The sequence below is a fragment of the Pseudonaja textilis genome, chromosome 2, assembly GCF_049901715.1.
Source record: "Pseudonaja textilis isolate UNSWEBS1 chromosome 2, rPseTex1.2, whole genome shotgun sequence".
In the NCBI taxonomy this organism is placed as follows: domain Eukaryota; kingdom Metazoa; phylum Chordata; class Lepidosauria; order Squamata; family Elapidae; genus Pseudonaja; species Pseudonaja textilis.
In genome coordinates, this window is record NC_141991.1 from 149,005,809 (window position 1) to 149,028,257 (window position 22,449).

Genomic DNA, 22,449 nt, shown 5'->3' on the forward strand with positions numbered 1-22,449 from the left:
ACTAATAGGTCCCTGGGATTAGAAGCTTGCTTCCTGTTCTAGCATCACATCCTTTGATGGACAATAGACTTCATGGGAAGAGTCTGCCCAGTAGCAATCTTACCAAGGAGGAATGGATTCCTGTGCTTCTAAGAAAATGTGTAAACTAGCACTTCAGGCACTGTGTTGAGACAAGAATAACCAGAATTGTCAATGCCTGTTTCATATGTTCAAGTACATGGTATAATATTTAACTTATCCAGTTATTCTTCACTTAGCTTTCATCCCACTGTCTCATTGCTCTTCAGATATTTTCCCAAGCTGTCCATAGCTTCTTCCAGCTTTCCTCCTGGCCCTTTTCCTGGGCTACTGCAACCTCCCCCTCGCTAGCGGCCTATATTGCTGAAATGCTGCTCTTTAGAACACACCAGCAAAATTCCTCTCAACTTTATTTATGTTATTTTCCATATTGCTCCCCTCCCTCATCTTGTAGTCAACAAACAGCATAGTTATACTAACCCAAGTTTTTGGAAGCAGCATCTCTTTTGAAAGTTCTGGGTCAGCCTTTCCCAACCTGATATCCTTCAGAAATGTTGAGGTGGCAACTCGTAGAATTTCTAACCATCGTGAAAAAATCTGGAAGTTCTGAACTCTAGAATTAAGGGTGTTTCTCTGCTTCATTTGGCCAGTTCTTTGCTGCCTTGGATGATTCTTGCTGCCTTCCAAAGTTGTTCATATGCCTAGCATTGCTGAGAGCAGCTATCTTAAAACCCAACAGCAGAATAAAGTTGAGCAACAGTGACTAGGTTATTTTCCATCAGCTGTTTTTAAATCCTTCTGTAGATACTGTATCAGAAAGTTCAGAGGTTCCAGGATGGAATATTGTGATCAAAGAGATTCTCAGATAGAGCATCCGTGATCCTGTATTTATTTTCTAATTCCCAGTATGAGAAATAGCCACAAAAGTGCTCAATTCACAGTTATATCACAAATGGCAGTACAGCTGCAGCTTCATGTAAGGATTCCTGGTGTGTAGCTTATAACATGTTCCTCAAGACTAGCAGTAAATTGTCATTTGTGTGTGTGTGTGTGTGTGTGTTTTGCCCTTTACCAGAGATGCAGTTTAATGGCTTCACAAATGAAAAACCTGTGTAGAACTAGCTTTATTGACATTTAACAATGCTTGTGTTATCTGTTCTGTGAGACCTTTTCTGTAATTTCTTCTGTACTTCATGGTTGAGGAAATCTAAAAATCTCAACTTCCTTTGTTTCAGGGGTGGGATTCTACAGGTTCGCACCTATTTGCAAGAACCGGTTAACATTCTAAGCAGTTTGGAGAACCGGTTATTAGGAGAAATATTGGCCTAATCCTGTAAGGAAGGCAGGAAGGAAACATTCTGGTGTTCCTCACAGAAACTGCCTCTTTGTTAACCCTTATTACATTCTTGGCAGGACTGGACTTCCTTTCTCTGGAACTTCTCTGAAGCTATTTTTCCCTCCTTTGCTGGTATTTTGCTCATGTGGAGGGACCATTCAAAGTTACAATGGCACTGAAAAAAGTGACTTATGACCATTTTTCACACTTACGACTGTTGCAGCATCCCCACAGTCATAAGAGGCCAGGCGAGGAGATGTGTGCCTCGATGTGAGTGATATTGAGTAGGCCACACCCAGCCAATAACATGACATCAAGCCACGCCCACCCAGTCACATGACCACCAAGACATGCCCACCACCTAAGCCACGCCCACAGAACCGGTTGTTAAAAAATTTGAATCCCACCCCTGCTTTGTGTAGGACAGGGGTGTCAAACTCACATCATCATGGCAGCATCATGGGACGTTTTCCCACTTTGCTAAACTGGGTGTGGGTGTGGCCAGCGCATGACACATCCAGCCCACACGCCACAAGTTTCACAGCCCTAATTTAGGATATGGAAATGGTATGTGAGGAACCGTTGTTTCTCCTAGGTAGTTACCTTCCTGTCAGCTCTGATCAAGCATCTGTCTGACTGCTTCTTATTGGGCCTGATTCCTAGTCCAGAGGAGTCTCAAATCTGGGTCTTTCTGATACAATCCAACATTTTTGACTGCTAGATTTTTTTTCACCTATGCACTTGTTTGGTTTTCTCTACAGTTTCAGAATTTTAATTTTAATCTAAAGCAGGGCCATCCAACTTGGCAACTCTAAGACCTGTGGATTTCAACTCAAGTTTCATTTCCTCAAATTATGTGATAGAGTTTACCTGTTAAACTATGAACGAGTCTAATTTGTTTTAGTTTGGCTTGGTGAGTTGCAACCACAATGACTTACTCAAACCATGCCAGGGACTTTTTTTTAACCAGATTATTAGGCTGTGGCAAAGGGAGCGAATGATGTCACATGCATCACAACATTGTCATTTAAATGATGCAGGGAACATATTTTGCACATCAGTGTCACAATGCACATCACTGTTTGTTTCACACTCCGGTATCTGTGAGCCCTGGATTTTGCTTCTGCAGTTAATTCTCAGCTAAACAGCAGTATCTGCTTGGAGAGAATTGGGACTTGAAGCCTAGTTGTGAAGCTGAAGTACTGTTTATGGCAGTTGTACAGTTGTACAGCTTGGATTAATATAGGTTGTGGTTGTAGAATAAAGAAACATTACCCATAACTTCTTAAAAATAAGCATTACTCTCAATTGTTGAACAGATACAATGCCAGCCATGAAGATCAGATCTTTATCTTGTGTACAGATATAAGTACATAAGGCCCAAAATCTGCTGACACAACCTCATGAGCGCTAGTCCTAATTTGAAAGTTCAGATAAGCAGTGATAAGGTCACCTTACGTTCTTTGTGGTTCAAAGAGGAAAATTAAACTTCTCTTGGGCATTTGTATCAGCCCTGATCTCCTACAAAATGTTAACACTCAAAGAGAATTTCACCTTGCAGAATGAAGCAGAGCAGGCATGCATTCTCCTCTCCTTGCAGGGAGATTTTAACTTGCAAAATAGAAGGCATGGGACTGAAATCTAGTGCACAACTGTTCAAATGAATGCTTATTTCAAAAATAATATCTCCCAGCAGGCCCCAGGCCTTCTTCTCTGTGTTAGTCCTCCTAGTAGGTAAACCAGACAGGAAACACGGTCAGATGAAGCAATTCTACTCCATTGTAAAGCTACATTAACAGAACCTTGCAAGTCTGAAAACACAAACCTCCCACCATTATTTTCAACAGCCTGACCAATTAGGGGTGGTCCTACGGTTTTTTCCTCTGATCTGTAAGCCATTGTAGGCTCCTCCTCCTCTTGCCTGACTATTTTACCAAGGCAGCTTCTCTTTTCCTTGCCCCTTAAGCTCATTCTGACATACCGTTAGGCTGTGTGTCTGATTGGCAGCTACAACCATGCAATCAAAATTCTGCCTTTTCCCCGAGTAACCGCCTCCCACCACGGACTCTCCTGTTCAGCAGGAATGAGGCAATGGAAGATTATAATATAACATTATTGAATAGAGAGATTGAAATATTCCCTGTTATCTCCTCACCCTGCGTAGGGCTTTAGGAAGACTTTCTTGCTAAATCTCTCTCATGGGGAACTAAACTATGGTTGTCAATTATGACTCTTGTGCAGAAAAATTGTGGTGGAGTTGAAGATATTCCTAAGAGTGACCCTACACAGAAAACCACCTTTACCATTGTGATTAGTCTGTGCCAAAATGTAGCTTGGCAATGGAGTTAGCGTGACTAAAATCCTACTTTCTGCATTTATCTATTCCATTCCCCTTTCAGCCTATATCCTGGCTAAACATTAACTGTGAGGTTTGGAGAAAAGTAGGAGGAAATTCTCTCATGGAAACACACCCATATCTTTAAGAAACACATACTCAGAAGGCATTTCCCCCTAGAAGTGGAAGCAGGCAGAGATGATGATCAGAAGATAGTTGACCATAAGCGGGTTCCTCACAACGGTAAGGCTCTGCTTTCCTCCGGTCTATGAATGGTATCAGAATGCTTTTCACTGCCCATATTGCACCATTGTATTCTACTTCACAAGAAAATATGGACACTGCTGGCTTCAGAGATTTAATGTGGTTGTGCTGAGCTTTATCCATCCATCGCCCCCCCCCGACCCCCAAAATTAGGCACTGCTTTACCTGAAAGAACCACCTCCTGTTGCAGTCACTGATCTATTTGTTGGTCTGCCCATTAAAGCAGGCAATGTTCTCCTGCTTTACCAAACTGTCTCTCCACCACCCTGCCACAGATTATACTGTATCCACAGCATTTATCTGCTCCGTTAATTTAGTCATTTTGTCAAAGAATGAAATAAGATTTGTTTGGCATTATCTGCTTTTGAGAAGCCCATATTGGCTTCTGGTTGGATTTCAGTAAGGCAAAGTAAACCTCAGCCTACTGCTTAGTAAGTTAGAAAAAATGTGGGATAGATAGCATCACCACCAGATGGATTTGTAACTGGCTAACAAACTGTACTCAACATATGGAACTACATCTCTCTGGAGGGAAGTAAGCAATGAAGCACTCCAAAGTTCCATCTTCGGCCCAGTTCTCTTCAGCATCTTCATAAACAATTTAGATGAGGGAATATAAGGGGAATTGGTGCTGGGGGCCTCAAAAGGAAAGACAATGGCAGAACAATACTTTTATATCAGTTTCCACCATAGAAGAGCAGAAAATGTGCATGTTGTCTGTTATGTATTTGTGACATGAACTTTGGATGCCATTGATGTGCCTAATGCTATTAAGGGCAGTGTTTTTCATTACACCAATGTTTTAAAGTAGAGGTGTCAAACTCAATACCCAGGGCCCAGATCCGGCCTGCAGGGTGCTTAGATTTGGCCTGCAGGCTGCCCTGGAAATGGTGAAGGATCGGCTTGCAGTGCTTCTGCTAGTGAAAACGGAGCTCGGGTTAGGGTTAGGGTTAGGGTGAGCTCCGTTTTTGCTGGCAGAGGGTTGCAGGTGGCCGCCGCAGCCAAAAATGGAGCTTGGGAGCCCATTGAGCACTCAGGCCAACACAGGTGCCCCCAACAAGAGTGATGTTGAGCTAGCCACACCTACCCTGGCCACGCCCACCCCAGCCCCCCAAGGTCAAACACAACCCTGATGCGGCCCTCAGTGAAATAGAATTTGACACCCTTGTTTTAAAGCATGCCCTTCCTATTAGGTTATGTGGTAATGCCTCCTTGAGAGCAAGGCAAATGTTCCTGTGTTGTTTGCTTAGTGTATATGTAGTGTTGTTCTCAAGGCAGTAATCAAGTGTCTGAGTTACATTTTAAAAGCCAACTTTTTTGAAAAAGATTATAGTTTTGAAAAGGATGTGAAAAATTGGTTGCGAATGTATGCAGGAAACCCAGTGACATTTTTCTCTGTTGAAAAATAGCATCTTCACCATTCTGTAAAGAAACAATTGATCTTATAGGATGGAACAACACAAGGAGCTTTCTCTGAACTGGCTGATACAAATATTCTGGAAGGCATTTATCAATGTTACCAGCTCCCAGAGACTAGCCTTATAAGGGAATGGTTGATGTCCTTACCTCTGAGAGAGAGGGAGAGGGGGAGGGAGGGGAGGGGCAGAGAGGGAGGGAGGGAGAGAAGGAGGGAGAAAGTGAAGGAGCGGGAGAAAGAGGGAGAGAAGGAGGGAGAGAGGGAGGGAGGGAGGGGGGGAGAGGGAGAGAGAGACTGATGCTTCCCACCCTCCCTCCCTCCCACAATTACTCATTAGAAAAGGCTGAGAAATGAGCTGAATATTGAATTTTGGGGAAACTCCATTACACCCCCTTCCCTGCTTTTTTACACCAAGGACATTATAAGGCACCAGGCTAGGAACTGTGAGCTCTAACCGTGCCTTAGATATGAAGCCAGTTGGGTGACCTTGGCCAGTCATTCTCTCTTAGCCGTGGGAAGGAGGCAATGGCAAATCACTTCTGAAAAACCTTGCCAAGAAATTTGCAGAATCAAAACTGATTCAAAGATGTGCATGCATGGGCACACACACACACACACACACACACACACACACACAAAACACACAAAAAGAATTATAATTTGCAATATAATCTCCTTTGAGTTAAGTTTAGCTGATCACTTTATGGACACAGAAATCATTTACAATTGCAGGGTGACATTCTGGTAGTCTTCTACCTTGTTACTTTATGTTTTATTGTAACAGTTGTCTAATGCCAATTACCCATAGATTAACAAGGTCCAATGATGTTTGCCTTTCTGAGATTAGCCAAGGTCAATTTTGTGCTATTCCAGCTGTAGATAGCACCTTCTCACCTTCTCACCATAAAGCCTTCATGTTGTTTGGTTTTGACTTACAGAATTACGTGAATCCCGTTATGGTTTGTAAATATAGAAAGCCACAAAGATGATTTGGGGGAAATTATGCAGTGACATTTATGAAAACATATTTTAAGCCCGGGAAATGAAGGCAATATATATAATTTTATTAGAATTTTTCAAACAATAAAAGCATCCAGAACAAAAAGATTAACAAAGAAAAGAATGTAGCAAAAAGGAAAATTAGAAGAGAAGAAAACATAAAATTATTCCCCCTTGCCCTTCCTTCTGTTGAATAATTTCTATCGTATTCTTTCCTCTTCCTCTGTGGCTCTTTTTAATCCCCAAACTCAGAAATCACCAATTCAATCTTTTCTCCTTTCAACAAAAAAAGTCTATATGAAGTTCCCAGTCTTTTTTTTTAAAAAAAGTGTTTTATATATATTTTTCTCTGACTAAAACGCTCACCTTTCCAATTTCTGCAGTTTCAGCCAAACTCTAATCTACTGTGGGACTGTCTCAGTTAAGAATTCCAGCTGTTCTTTTAGACTCTTTTTTCCTACCTTGAATGCCTGATAGGAGATAGTGGTTATGGCTCACTACGTTGTATGAAGCCAGCCCATGACATTTCTTTAATAAATCACAGTTAAATAAGCCCAGGACAAAATGTGAATTGAGTGATAAACACAGCACTTGACTGAAAAAACCTTTTGGTTTCACAACAGGCTGAAAGGAAGCAATTTAATTATTTAACAGACCCAGTACAAATTTTCCTCTCAAAGCAAACAATAGCTATTCTGGGATCAGGGAGAAATTTGGAGGTTTAAAGATAAGAGATGTCCACCTGGAATCTCCTGTGGCACACCAGCAGTATTCATGCATTATTTACTTGGATCTAAGTACATTCTTGTCAACTAAGATCTCCTGAAAATGTTCAGCAGATACAATAGTAAATTCTACTCTAAAATAATGAAATACAAACATTAGGGATGTTTCCTAAGTGTCCAACTTGCTGGATCTTTGCTGTATGACTCGCTCCAATAAATTTCTTGGCAATCACTTGCCAATCATTGCCACTAGGTGGCAATGGTACTCTTTCTCCAGGATATTTGCTGCTTTTCTCAACACTTTTTTTTAACTACTTACTGCTCCTAAAAGCATCAGAAACAAGCAAGGGAAAGAACCAGGGGTGGGATTCTATCAGTTTGCACCTATTTGCTAGAACTCATCGTTAACATTCTAAGCAGTTCGGAGAACCGGTTGTTAGAAGAAATTACTGGCCTAATCCTGTAAGGAAGGCAGGAAGGAAACATTCTGGTGTTGCTTACAGGAACTGCCTCTCCGTTAACCCTTATTACATTCTTGGCAGGACTAGACTTCCTGTCTCAGGAACATCTCTGGAGTTTTTTCCCCCTCCTTTGCTGGTACTTTGCTTGTGTGGAGGGACCATTCAAAGTTACAATGGCACTGAAAAAAGCAAGTTATGACCATTTTTCACACTTACGATTGTTGCAGCATCCCCACAGTCTTGAGAGGCCAGGCGAGGAGATGCGTGCCTCGATGTGAGTAATATTGAGTTGGCCACACCTAGTCAATAACATGACCACCAAGCCATGCCCACCACCTAAGCCATGCCGACAGAACCAGTTGTTAAAAAAATTGAATCCCACCCCTGGAAAGAACTCTTTGACCAATGAAGTGTCAAGAATGAATGGCAAGAATATACAGAAAAGCTGTATGCTGGCAACAAAGAGGAAGCAGAAGCAGTAATAGAACAGGCCATTTTTCTCAGGAAGAAGTCAATTGGCAAGGATGGCCCCAACTGTTGATAGTATCCCTGCCAAACTGGAGGCCTGCACTACCCTTGGGCCAGAAAATTGGAGAAGCAAACACATGGCCACAGGATTAGAAACAATCAGTATTAATTCCATTGCCAGAGAGGGTAACTTCAAGGATTGTCCCTCACATTAGCAAGATTCTCATTAAGGTCTACAACAACATCCGGCCCAACCATCAAAAAGGAATTACCAGATGTTCAGGCTGGCTTCAGAAGGGGTCGTGGCACTTGTGAACATATTACAGATCTATGCTGGATCATGGAAAAATCTCAAGAATATCAAAATAACATCTCTATCTGCTTTATTGCCTATATGAAAGCCTTTGGTGATGTCAGTCATGACAAACTGTGGATACCCCTAGAAGGCATGGGGGTGACAACACATCTGGTCAAGTTGGTGCAGTCACTGTATACAAATCAGGAAGCCTCAGGGCTCACACCATATGGTAGTAATGAGTGGTTCAAGATAAAGAAATGAAGCAAGGTTGCATTGTTTCATCTTTTTTATTGAACCTGTATGCCAAAGTGGTCTTGAGGAAGCTGAAACTTGAAGAATAAAAAAAAACAGAGTGAAGATTGGAGGAAGGAAGATAAATATCTCTGATATGCTGACAAGACAACTCTCAAAAACCAACAAAGCCCCAGAACATCTGATCAAAAGATTTAAAGAAGAAAATGAGAAAATTGGACAGTTTCTGAACATCAAAAAACAAGAACAAAAAAATCCCAAGCTTATGACCACTGCATGGAAGGGAAATGATATCAAAATAACAATTGACAATAAAGAGATTGAATGCAAGCAAGAATCACAGATTGATTAAAGCAGTGAATGCAATCCAGAAAAAAATGCGTCAAGTTGCAATGGGTCAGAGAGCAATGAGTATGAATCAAATATGGAAAAGCCTGGCTGCTTAAATACAGATTAGTTTGCACTGTTGTCTCTCATAGCTACCTTCAGTTGTGAAAGTTGAACCATAAAAAAAAGTAAGCAGGAAGAAAAACAACTCATTCAAGTTGTGGTGTTGGAGAAAGCTCCTGCGCCTTCCTTGGACAGCGAAAGGTGACAAACAAGCAAGCACTGAAGCGTATAAAACCAGACATATCGCTGGAAGGCAAAATCTCAACATTCTGCCTTACTTATTTTGGCCCTGTCATGCGACCAAATTCACTGGAAAAGACAGTCTTGCTTGGAATGGTCAGCAGGAAAAAGGAAATGAGGCCGCCCAAAAATACAAGTGGGTGGATGCCATCGAAGCTGATACCAGTCAGAGCCTAAAACAACTGGCGGGGGTGGGGGGAACCATAGGAGATCAGACAATGTGAAGAGAACTGGCCCATAGACTCCTGACAACCAAGCTGGCCTTGGAGAGGATTTAAGGGGAAAGGGGCACATGAATTCCTTCTCTGCCAGAGTTTCTTCACTTCTCTTTCCCCCATAGGTCTGACACCTCTTGAAATTAAACAAAACAAATAAAAAGATGTTTTGCTGCAGTCTGGAAGAAATGTCTGAACAATGGCAGACAATTTTAATCAAGGCCAGAAGTAGGCTTTGAAGCTGAAAATCTATTTAGAAACAGCCTTGATGAGGCTGATTAGTTTGTAATGAGCTCTGTAGCTGAATGGGAACTTGAACCCAGGTCTGCCTAGTCCAAATCCAGCATCTTAGGATCCTAGTCAGCACATGATGCTCTTTACTTGCATTCATTCTCTCTCTCTCTCTCTCTCTCTCCCCCTCCCACACTTTGTTACTTAAGTTGGCAGCCCTATCACTGATAGACTAGAAGCATAAAAGGACTTGTTTTTTTCTCAAAGTCCTCCTCCAACCCATTGTTGTGCAACATGGATATGATGGGAGCTGTCATGCAGCTGGATGACATTTGAGTGTGGAAAGGGGATGTACCTTAAGAAATGTATCTTGATTGCACACTCAGCCTTTTGCATCAGAAGGGGAAGCAGCAATGCATAAGCCTCACTTGTCTGCCTTTTATCAACTCTTCTACAATGGGAGATGTCTGGGACCTTGGATGAATCAGACAGGGCGTCAGGGGGCACAGGATGCCAACTTTCCCTGTATTATGCTGGTTGCTTAAGCTGCAGTTAAAACTCTGCAGGTTTTTTTCAGTCCGTATTTCAGCCCCATTGTCCACTTTTGAGAGGGCAATTCAGGAGAGTGGATGGCCCTTGTATTCATTAGATGGCTCTGAGATCCTTCTCTCTGCTTCCCAAAGATTTCAATAGACAAGAATCCCAGTTGGTAATTTCTGTCTCAGGATATAATTGTTAATTACGTTCTGTTTTGTTTTTTTTTATTTGGAGGGCTTTGGCATGACCTGTCACAGCTCATAATTAGACCATGGCTAATTTTGTGCATTTCTACACAGAGGTAAGCCCCATTTGTAGCATAGCATTTATAAGTGTGAAAATCTGCTAAGGTGAAATAATATTTAGTGCTGAAATTGACTTTTGTTCAAATGTGGGAATGAAATCTGTGCATATATGTAGCTTTCAACATTTACCAACATAATGGAATCTCTTCCTGTAGAGGCTTGCCTGTTTATAACAAAAGCCTTAGGACTGTTGTAGGCTTCCTATAGATTCCCAGGTGGTCGGCTCCTGCATGTAGTGAGCTGTTTATTGCTGGGGAGGGGGAGGGGATTGTCATTGCAAACCTCTTTTCTTCCTAGAAAACTTGTTTTTAAACAAACTTTCTGCAAGGAATGCAGGCTTGCAACGACTAATTTTTATTTTTCAAATAGTAATTAAACTTTATTTTTAGTCCTAGTGTGTAGTAGCAGACTGTGTCCATTAGAGGGTAGTACAATCTCTTTTGTGTAACCAGACCTCTTGTGCTTTCCTCTTCTTTCATTCTGTTCAAAATTTGAAATATCTGTGTTATGAGATATGGGTCTTTAAAAGTGTTTTCCTTCAGGTGTCATTTCAAAGCAAACCCTAATGCTTCTCTGCCAGAAGTTCAGTTTTTTTCTGTCTCCCACTCCCAGACATTAGGGGTGTGTGTGTGTGTGTGTGTGTGTGTGTGTGTGTGTGAGAGAGAGAGAGAGAGAGAGAGAGAGAGACAGAGAGAGACAGAATATGAATGCCCTAAGTACCCCATCCCTGAGAACTAAAGGTTACTGCTAAATTTTAAACTCAGGAAGAAGGAAATGCTCCAAAGCAAATTTATTGCAGCTCTGTAGAATTTGTGGAATGGTAAACTCATCCCAGGCTTCTGTGGGCATGTAAAAAATATTCATTATATTTATAACAAAGCACTTTCAGTGGTATTTTGTTTTATCCTAACAATAACTTCATGGCAAAATAGCACTGCAAGGGCCAGACTCATCCAGTGACTGTCTATGGCTGGAGTAGAACATGGCTCACTCCTGTCCAGTATCTTAATTGCTATACCACATTGGCATTTTCTTCAACTACCCATAAAGTAAGCTCAGTTTACAAGTCCTGGTTATTAAAAACTTGAACCTTGCTCAGCTTTAACCAGGAAGAGAGAACTAAGTTGTGTCCTAAAGCTTAAGAGTTCCCAGATCTCGGCTGCAAAATGTAGAGAGGAGCAGTAGGTGGCAGCAAAGAGCATCATATTTTGCTTTTTAACAATATGTTATTGAATTAATATTGTTGTTTTGTTTTATTTTTAACATTGCAAGCTGCTCAAAGTCACCAGATGGGTAGTAAAAGAGAGAGAAAGAGAGAGAAAGAGGTGTGGGGAGGAGGGAGAGAGATGTTGGATAGATGGAAGAAATCTATCTTATTAGACTTTTTGCTGCCATCTGGTGGTCCCTCAAATTCCTACATCCCACATCTGGCAGCCGTAATAAATGTACATTTATTGCTTTATTGACCATTATTTATGAAGTAGCCCAATTAAAACAACATAGTCTGTAGACTATGACTGCATGCAGGCTGGTTATTTATAGCACTATAGGGGCCTGATGATTATGGTGTCATGTAAGCAAAGTTGCCAGTGTACAAGATGTAGAATTGTGTTTGAAACTCCTTTAGTTGGGTTAAAAAGAGTGGGGGTTGTGGAGCTCGGGGAGGAATACTCTTTTGAAATAATTTCTACTATTGATATAACAAACAGAAGAAAATGGTGGAGAGAGGGCTTTGGTCAAGAAGAAAAAAAATGAAGTGTCCTTCAGTCCCATAGCCATGCTTCAATTCAGGCAATTTAGTGCAGGGCTCCCTGACAGTTTCCCCCAAAGAAACTGGAGAAGCTGGTAAGAAATCAGAACTTGCTCCTGCTCCCAGTGCCTTTTTTGCCCACCCATGTTTATTGTTTCTTTGTTTGTATAAAGAAATATCTCTGAAAAAGTGATCCAATGGGACATAGGTTGTCTAGTACCCTCTAACCCTATTGATGGCTTTAGTCAATTTCATGCACACTGTGGTGAATACGCATTCCAGCATGGATTGGATAACATTTGTGATAGTTCTTGACTTGACTTGACTTGACTGGTGGTGATATAGGGGAATCGGATTTGGCCTAATGAGCAAAGACCACAGAAATGTTCTCCCAGTCCAGGGTTCCTGAAACAAGTGGAAGCAAATTTAGTCCAAGACATGTTTTTGTCAAATAGTAATTATTAGCAATGAGGGACACCATATTTTCTACTTTAATTTAACTGTTCCTGTCCCTCCCTGCTTTTACTTTTATGACTTTTAACAGAAAACGCCCTATCTCTTGGCTATGAGATTTAAGAAAGTAAAATCATCATGTTATGTTCAGCTAATACATGAAATGAAGATGTTGTTTCATTCTTCCATCTCCCATGACTGATGAGGTCTCAGCCAAACAGCTGCTGCTGTGGTTTGCTTTTTCCCACCCACTGCAGCTGGCTGGCTATCTGGCCAGCCAAATTGGGTTTTTTTAGAAGTTGCCTTCTGCAGTTTAATGGAAACAGAAGGGAGGGGGTCTGTGCTGAGCAGGGGTGGGTTTCTACCGGTTCTGTCCACCTCTGTAGAACCGGTAGCTCTGAAGAGCAGGAGACATAGAACCGGTTCTATGTCTGCTGATGTTTTTGCCCACCCGCCCTCCTGGGCTCTTATCTGATCTTTATTTCCTGATTTTTCAACTTCAGCTGCCAAACGAGGCACAGCTGCAGTTAAAAAAGCAGGAAAAGGGGGCTGTTTCAAAGGCTGCTTCTTGGCATGCAGTGTGCTGATGACGATTTATGGGTGCCCCACTCACAGCCTGCAGGGAAGCTCGTAAATTCCGAACCAGTAGTTAACCCTGTCGTATCCCACCCCTGGTGCTGAGTCTTTACATTAGATACACCACGCAGTTCATTCTTCCAAGCAAGGAATCTTGTATTTTTCTTTTTAAAAAACCCTCTGCTTTTCTTGGAACATTAGTCTTTATTTTGAAACACAGAACATTATTTCTATTGATTAAAGATGAAGATTTAAGAAATATGTCTGAATTCTGCAGCAAGATCTTTGAAATGTCTATGGAGATTCTCAGTCATCCAGTCATAGTTTGTCCCGAAGGTGCTTTTCCAAGAGGCAACTGGACGTTCTTTGTTATTCCTTAAAGATATTTTACTTCTCATCCAAGAAAGCTTCTTAGTTATCCTGGCTGTAAGGACAATCACATCACATAGCAAATCCTTTTGGCTCACCAGAGTTTTTTTGCGTAAGGCCCTTTATGGTGAAAAATATGTGCAAATCAGTCCCACAAGCAAAATCAGTGCCCGCAGGCATGTAATAATTAATTTCAAACATACAATGCAATCTTGAAACAAATGTTTCAATTCTTAGTTTTTCTATTCATCCTTTTAGAAGGAGAATTTGATAAAAATTTTGGAGAGAAATCTGATGCACAGGTGTGTATTAGTTTACTACTTTCTACCTGGGAATCCTGAGGACAAATCTGAGACATTGCAAGCAAAAATGTTGTTGTGAATGGAAATTCCCCTAATTTTATTCCTGCAACGATCAAGCGGATTCAGAAGAGTGGCTTGCCTAGTCCTCCAATTAAATCTGGGGTCAAGAGAGGATTTCCCCAGATCAGTTTTGATGCCTTTGTTGCAAACATGGAGAAGAAGGACCCACCAAGCATGATGTCTTCCTGATGCTCTCACATCTGACCATTCCAAGCCTGTACCAGCTTTAATGGCCCTTATTCCAAGCAAGTGTGTGCACCCTAACACTGAAATCCCAAGGGTTGCCTCTTACGGGGGTGCTATTGTTGCCTTTAGGGTGTAAGCTTTTCTCTGGCAACTTGCTAAGAAGGCTCTTTCAACTAGAAACGAGTCAGAGAGACAGTTTGACCTTCCTGCTTATGCCCTAACATAATGCAGAGATCTATTGGCAAGTCCTAAATCAATCCAGGACTGGTATTATGGATGAAAAGTTTTAAATGGAAACGAGGGGTTCGTTTGTTTGTTTTCTACGCTGCCCATTTCACCAAAATGAGTTTTAACTTATACTTGGGCTGGCCTCTGACCTTTCACGGGGAGTGGGGGAATGAGGTATGGCTTTAAACTTGGTTCACCCAAGGACAAGGGACAGCAGTCACTATACCTCATTGTGACCTAGAAAGGATTTCTTCCTTCTGCCGTCATTAAGATGACGGGGAATTCCAGAAAGGTTGAGCAATTTAAGAGAACTTACAGTTCCCCTCCACCTGATGTTATCAGGACCGTTGAGCACACTGGCAAGGGAAGAGACTGGCTGCTTTAGACCAGCCGGGAGCTGATCTCTACCCTCCTACTCACTCATTCCTGTGAGTAGGAGGGCCGAAGGCTCAGTGTGCGTGGATTAAGGAGCCAGAAGTTTTGTATGTTTTTAAGGGAGAGAACTGTGATACACAACGAAAGGAAGTGACTCGCAAGGTTCACAGAGTGACTCAGGGGCAAAGCCAGGAAGTGGAGATAATGCTGAAGAGCATTTATTGGGGGGCGGTTGGGGGGAGAGTTGCTTTCATTTTTAATTCTTAGAATCAGGAAACAGTCTCACTCTCAGTGACATTTGACCCTGAGTTTAAGGTTAGATAAACCCTAACATAGATCGTGTTAGATAAGGGATGTCTGATCGACAGGCATGAAGAATTTGGAGAGCTCAGAAAGAGTCCCCTCTGATCCGCTCTGCTGCCCCGTTTCCTTCTGCCACCCCTTCCCATCAGCCTCAGGAAGTTTCACCAATTATTGCTTTAGACCTGGAACCCGCATTATTCTCACACCCCGCCCTGCATTCTCCTTTTATGAGGCTTGAGAAATCCTGGTTGAGGAGGAATCTCAATCAGCAATTCTTCAGCTTGCAGGGATGAGGCTTTTTTTTCCACAGAGGGTGCAGATTAAGCCGTTAGCATACAGCCATCCATGCGCTCCAGCTAAGCCAAGCCAAGGGCGCTTCCTGCGTTTCAGGGGCCAAGTCGGCTCCAAGCATAGAGACACCAAGCCTCCTAAGCCAGCCCACCCAGGTTGACTCTTTCTCTGGCAGGAGTTGCAGGAGGGACTATGGGGCCTATCCCAGCAATGGGAGCCCTGGGTTGGGTTGCTGCATCCTTTTTTGTTAGCAAGCCTGCAATCTGGATGCACAAAGTAGTAAGAAATAGAAGCCAGGAAAAATGATGCCTGCAGGGCAGCCGAGTAAAACGTTGCTAAGCAGAAAGTGCTATCCTTGGCACTTCTTAACTGCCTAGGAAAAGAAGAAGAGTTCACAGGCGGCAGCGGCAGCAGCAGCGTGCATTAAGTGAGAGCAGCCAGCGTCCTGCTGGCAAATAATTCTGTGTAGGGAGAAGCAGAGACATCGATGGAACAGGTTTCCCCCATGCATCAAAAGTGAGTTTCATTGAAAGTCAGCACAAGGTAATGGTGTCACAGACTTGGAAAGCACCTTGGAGGTCTTCCACTCCAATGGCCTGCTCACATCGGAGAACCTCTACCAGTGATGGCTAATCTTCTCATCCCCGCAGTGCCAAAGGTGCGCATGCGCACACACGTGTGCCGGCACCCATAATGCACTGTTTGTGCAACCCCCACTCCTGTGCATGCACACACCACCCCTGCACGTGCACCGCACACCACTGCGCATGTGTGTGCAAACCCCACGACCGCACGCGTGCGCTCTGCCCCCCACGCAGCAGCTACCTGACAATCAGCTGGTGGGTGGCGCTTGCACACTGCTCACATGGTGGCAGAAATCACTCTACGTGCCACTTCTGGCACGGGTGCCATAGGTTCACCATCAACGGCCCTATACCCATTGCAGACGAATGGTTGCCCCGTCTCTTCTTGAAAACCGTCCAGTGTTGGAGCACCCACAACTTTCCACTGGGTTAATTGTTCTCATCGACAGGAAATTTCTTTTTGATTCTGGGTGGGATTTCTCTTTAATGATCTTCCATCTGTTACTTCTTGTTCTGCCTTCTGGTGCTTTGGAAAATAGGTTGACCTCCCCACCTCCTCTTTGTGGCAGCCCCTCAAATATTGGAAGACTGCTCTCCTGTCACCCCTAGTCCTTCTCTTTGTTAGACTACTAGACATACCCAGTTCCCACCACGTTCATCATACCATTTGGCCTCCAGTCCCCTGATCTAGAACAGGGGTCACCAACCTTTTGGACCTCAGGGACCACCAAACTCATAATTTTAAATCCCGCGGACTACTAATATGAATGTAGACTGATGGCAGCTTGCTGATGTTTTCCCAGGGTCTCTGCAGAAAGCAGCAGAGACCCTAGGAAAATCCCCCAAAAAGTCTGCAGGAAAATTTCCCACGCCGTTTTCCTACCGATTGATCATTCTTTGTTTGGGATCGCAGGATGCCGCCTCCAGCTCCATTCTCAGGGGGAAAGAGAGCGAGAGCGAGAGAGACTTTTGGCTTCATGCAAGGAAAGCAGCAGAAGTCTTTGTTTCTCTCCCTCAAACTCCACTAGAAATGAGTCTTTGTGGGGGTGACATTTCTCTGCAGACCACCAACATTTTCTTGCAGACCACCAGTGGTCCCTGTCCCATTGGTTGGCGACCACTGATCTAGAATAGATAGTCCTCGACTTACAGACAGTTCATTTAGTGACTGTTTGAATTGTTCATTTAGTAACCATTCGAAACTGAAAAAAAGTGGCTTGTGGCCGCTTTTCACACCTACGACCACTGCAGCATCCCCTTGGCCACGTGATCAAATTTCAGATGCTTGGCAACTCATGACAGTTGCAGTGTCCCGGGATGCCTTTTCTGACCAGACAAATCTATGGGGATGCCACATTCACTTAACAACTGCAGTGATTCCCGTAACAGCCGGGCAAGAAAGATCAGAAAATGGGGCAAAACTCACTGAACGACTATCTCGCTTAGCAACAGAATGTTTTGGGCTCAATTGTGGTTGTAAGTCAAGGGCGACCTGCATATAGTTTTAGCACCTCCGATCCTGAAAATATTCAGACTACTGTGTTTCTCATATAATAAGGCTGGGTCTTATTTTTTTTTTAAGCCCCCCAAAAATGGCTAGGCCGTCTTTTCGGGGGTGACTTAATTCCCCCCCCTTGCATCTTTGGGTGGGCAGCGACGGCTTGGATGTTGACCTCAGCATTGGTGGGGCACTTTGTATCAGGGTCAACGCAGGCAGCAGCATATCCAGGTGTGCAACAAAAGTACTTCCTAACGGCAAGCCCCACCACCACCATTCCCCCCCATTTTGCATGTTTTAATATAGGCCTTAATTTGCAGGGAGGGGCTTAATTTCATTTCATGCCTATAAAACATGCTGGGACTTCCTATTGGGGGAGGCCGTATTGTTGGAGAAACAGGGTACTTGTAGAACCAGGGTCCGCTGTCTTTTTAGAATGCGGGTGGAATGTTTGAATGTCCACACAGTAGCTGAAATATATGTAGCCAGCCAAATATATATTCACAAAACTTAAGAGAAGATGGAGATCTCCAGCTTCTGTTACTGAACAGAATTAAACGTAATAGTTAGGCCATGAGGATCTCCAGCGTCTCTTACTTGGAGCCAAGCTTCCTGAACAGGCAGGTTCCATTTATTTGTCCCTGTAGGATGATTGATGCCTGAGGCACCCTCCTCCTTCCCTCTGACTACACAGATTGGGGGGGAGGGGGTTTGCTGGTTAGAACAAAGTGTCACTAGGATGCGATTTGACAAAGAGGAGGCAAAAGAATCTAGTGTTTTTGTCCCCCGTTGTAACAGAAAGGTGCACCTTGTCCTAAGGCAGTAGGGTAAAAGTAACCCTGTAAGGGCCAGTCTCATCCATTTACTCACCTCCACAACCGGAGGCACAGAGGGAACCTTGTGGCAGATGGGTTCCTCTTGAGGAAGAAGTTGGTGGTAACCCTTCAGTAAATAAGTGGGTGGGTCATTAGGGAAGTATGTTTCAAAACATGAACTGGAGCATTTTGATCCTGACCCCAGGAAAATAGGAGGCATTCCTTCCTTTTCTTTTTCTCTGATGCCTTTTCTTAATTTGCTGTTTTTCCCATGTGTTTTTCTGGGGTTTTTTTTCCTTCATAAAGTACATGCGTAAAGCATTGTGGCAAGGATGATTTTTCCTTTGCACCAGGATATTCTGGATTACATGTGCAGTTTCATCTCTCTGCCAACAGTTGGGTGCTTATTTATAACTATTGTTTTCATTTACTGATTATGACGTTTGTGATTCCATACATAGAAAGCAGCACATCCAACTCTCAGCTACAAGACTGTCCATGGGCTTAAGTGGCTTTTATAAAAGATAAATCTCTGGAGGACAAGGACTGAACAATGCAGGGATTCTCCTTTTTGGAGATGGTAGAATTCAGAATGCCAAGCCTTAAGGGCACTGCTTTCCCTTTCAGCTAGACACTGCCCATAGCAGTATGGCTAGTTAATGCTGGAAACAGATTATGGCCTAAGTTCTCACTCCTCTTTGTTTTTAATATTTGTAGACCATACTTTAAAATAAAGTCTTTTCCTCTTTATCTGTGAGATAAATCTCAGTAATATTTTAAAGCATAAAATAACAATAAAAATGCATAATTATTGCTCTTTCAGTATTCTGACTGTGCATATACCAGTATATTAAAATGTAGCTATTGTGCTAACTAATGGCAATTAAATGGGTACTTAATAAGGCTTTGGAGCTTTGTGCAGAGGCAAGGATCTGTCCGCAACTTTTTAAAGCAGCCAAGTCCTGGGAAAAGATGTGGCTGCTTTAAATAAAGTACTACAGATTTATGTGCCCTGTTTCCATTCTGAAATGCTGCACAGCCCTAGAGATGGCCAGAATGCTCACCATCATTTGTGGAAAGCTTTGATATTTGCAGTGCATTAATTTTCAACATTGGTTTTCGACTACGATCGATACTCTAGTCAGCTTCTAGTCACACATTACTAAGCTATTGTTAGTTAAGTTCCACATATCACATCTAGGCCAATGTGGTTGCTAGCACCATGGGCAGACCCCATCTTAGTTTCAAAGCTAGACAGTTTTAAAACGTTGAGAGACCCTTCTTAATTTGGAGAAGAGCAGATGGGAGGTCTCTCAGGTAGAAATAACATGGAACCACTGAAGGGTTGATTTAGTGTAGTGCAAACTATTAAGAATGTCTATATTCTTAGAAATATGCATATTTTCCTGATTGTCAAGTTGGATACAGCAGAAAAAGGAAGGAACGACTATATGATCCTCTTTTCCAAACCCAAATAGAGAGAATTGGAGTTACTACCGTTAAGTAGAGAGCAGTGAAATCTGGCATTTTAAGCCTGGTATCAAAGACTAAGTAAAGAAAAGGAACCGATATGTTTCATATTCAGCCTTGGCTGTAACAGTTGGCTGTGGAATCTGGGTCGAAGGAAAAGAGCTCCACGACGGGATTTCTTTCCAAGTAGAAACAAGGAAATCTGTCCATTCTCACCAACGGTCTATTTATGGGGTTATCGACCGCGTTTTTCCGGTATACCAGGCTTAAGTTGGAGGGGGTGGGCCTCTCTAGGCAAAACACGCGCCGTCTTCCGACTTTACCAACTTTCTCTGCGGAGCACCCCCTCGGAGGAGAGCACGGGGACACTTTTCCCGCGGGAGGCAAAAAGACGGTTGCGCCTGCCGGGATCCTGGAGCCCCGCGCCCTCTCTTGCGCTTCTGGCCACTTTTCCCGCATTCCTCAGCAGGACCCTGCGCTCCGGCGCCGGGCTTTCTAGATCGCAGGTCCGCCCCCCTCCGCCCCAAACACAGTCACCGCCACGGCCAGCGCCGCCGCCTCCTCCTCCTCCTCCTCCAGCCTGAAGTCCCGGGCGCTGGCGAGCGCGTTGGGGATTTTCAGGGACCGCAGCAGGCGCTCCGAGATCCCGGGCGACTTCTGGGGGCTCCGGCACCGACTCTCCAGGGACGCCTTTCTTCCTCCATGAGTGGCTGCTCCCTCGTGCTCTTTCATGCCAGCCAAGGCCTTCGCGCCGCCTCGGTTCCTCGGGCTCCCGCCGGCTCACCAACGTGCCGCCGAGGTGGACATGCATTTCTCCTTCAGCGAGGAAGACATTAAGCGGCACCGGCTGTTGGCGAAGTCGGTGAGGTGGGTCAATTCAGCCTGGGGAGTTTCCGGGAGGAAGGCTGCGGTCGTGCGGCTTGCGAGGGTCGTGGGGTTGTGGCAGATATTTGTGCAGACAGGATCTGCGGACAGCTGGCTTCCTGGGCCAGGGGATGGGGGAGCAGAGCTTCCGTTCCCCACCTCCCTCAAGCTCTATTTATTTATCCTGCTTCCCCAAAGGGTAAGGTTCTGGGTATGGTGGATAGGGCCACCTCGCCTGAAGGATACAAGAAGTGGACTGAGACCTATTTGGTCTCCTTTCTTGGGGATCGTGATCAGATCGTTGTGAATTTAAATGCTGTTTCTGGCACCAACAAAGTTTTCTATTCTAACTCAGTCTCAAGCAGTGCTGTGTACAACCACAACTGTCTAGAGTCCTTCAGGATTGCAGCAGTTTATAAATGTAATGAATAAACTATCCAGCCCCACTTAGCTTACCGTGTTGTGCTTACTTTTTATTTAGTGTTTGCTACAAAAGGACACTGGGAATAAATCATGATTCAGTTATGGTCTTGTAAAGCAAGCTATTGTTGTCTCTATTGGGGCTCAGTGAACCCTGAAAAGTGGAGTTGTGAAGCACCGTTGTTGGAACACAATCATTTTCATTGGTATTTTGGAAACTATCTTTCCAAATGAGTTTGTGTTGCTCATCTGGGCAAGGCAATCAGCTCTTGAACTGCAGAAAGAACTGAGTCCTTGTCTGAGTGTCTTCCCTGTATTGCTGTGCTATTTTGTTTTGCTTTTTTGTATGTCGTGATTGGTATGTTGTTACCTGGAACATATGTTGAGAAGTGACATAGATAACAAAGAAGAAACACAGTAAATTCTTTTTATTCTGGTTAGAGGGTTGCAGGTTCTCCGGTGCCCTCCATGCCACTAAATGCCCATTCAGACTTGGCTGCTATCAAGATTCATTGGAAATAAACCCATTGAGGTCTTGGACCTCCTTCCTTGTGCCCTGGCTGGAAAAAACAGCATTTGCGAGGAAAGGAACTTATCTGTCGGTGTTTGTGGCTGCTATAAAGCCTTTCTCAGTGAAGCACTACCATTTTTTGCGTGCATATTGAGCAGGAAAATCTCTGGGCCAGGTGCCAAAAGGTCTGCCTGTCACCATCTGCCATAAGATCTGACTGGCTCTGTCCCTCTTGAGAAAGTCGTATCTGCCTTGAGCACAAGTGGTCAGTCATAGCTTGCCTTCGGGGTCACTCTTGATCCTTCCCTCCTGATTCCCTCCATTTTCTTACTATGCTTTTGAAAAGATGTGCAATTTCCCATCAACTTTCTTTTTTGTCTGTTACCTTGCATAAGATGTAATTAGGATGTTTAATTAGTACCGGCATTATGTTACAGTATTAAGTCTCTGTAACATTTTTATGTGAGATTTGCTAGTGTGATAGGAAAGAGGTTTAGTGGGTTACATTAGGAGGTCACAGAAAAGATAAGCTCAGAATTCCTGCAGTCTTGGCTTTATGGAAGAGAATATTTGTAGCTTAGGGTTGACCTCTGGAGTCCTTGGGGCTTTCTGAGCTTGATGGTTTGCATGCAGATATTTCATTACCCAGCTAGGTTAACCACTTCAGTGCTAATGAGTGTAGGGTTTGCTTCCTGATAACAATACCCTAATCAAGTTATTACCAAAGAGAAAGCCACACTCCCACCCACACTGGGAGGGTAAAGGAATGTATATAAATAGGGAACAAGCCCCATACTCACCACATCGATGATGTTACCTAGTTGAGTAATAAAACTTCTCCAAGCAAACAATCAAGCTCACACTCTGTGGCCAGAGAGGATACAAGAAGTGGAGTTTTAATTG

General features: G+C 43.5%; 1 protein-coding gene across 3 annotated transcripts in view; it reads left to right on the forward strand.

Annotated features, from left to right (window-relative positions):
* PDE4A (phosphodiesterase 4A) overlaps nucleotides 1–22,449 on the forward strand; it is a 511,809-nt gene that overhangs the window by 399,036 nt on the left and 90,324 nt on the right. The window contains exon 1 of one of the 3 annotated variants that reach the window (XM_026711305.2): nucleotides 20,080–20,618. The exons of the other annotated variants lie outside the window; for them this stretch is intronic. Coding sequence (XP_026567090.1) covers nucleotides 20,482–20,618 — 137 coding nt within the window. The 5' untranslated portion in view covers nucleotides 20,080–20,481. Of the gene's footprint in view, nucleotides 1–20,079; nucleotides 20,619–22,449 lie in introns of those variants that run through there. 3 annotated transcript variants of the gene reach the window in all.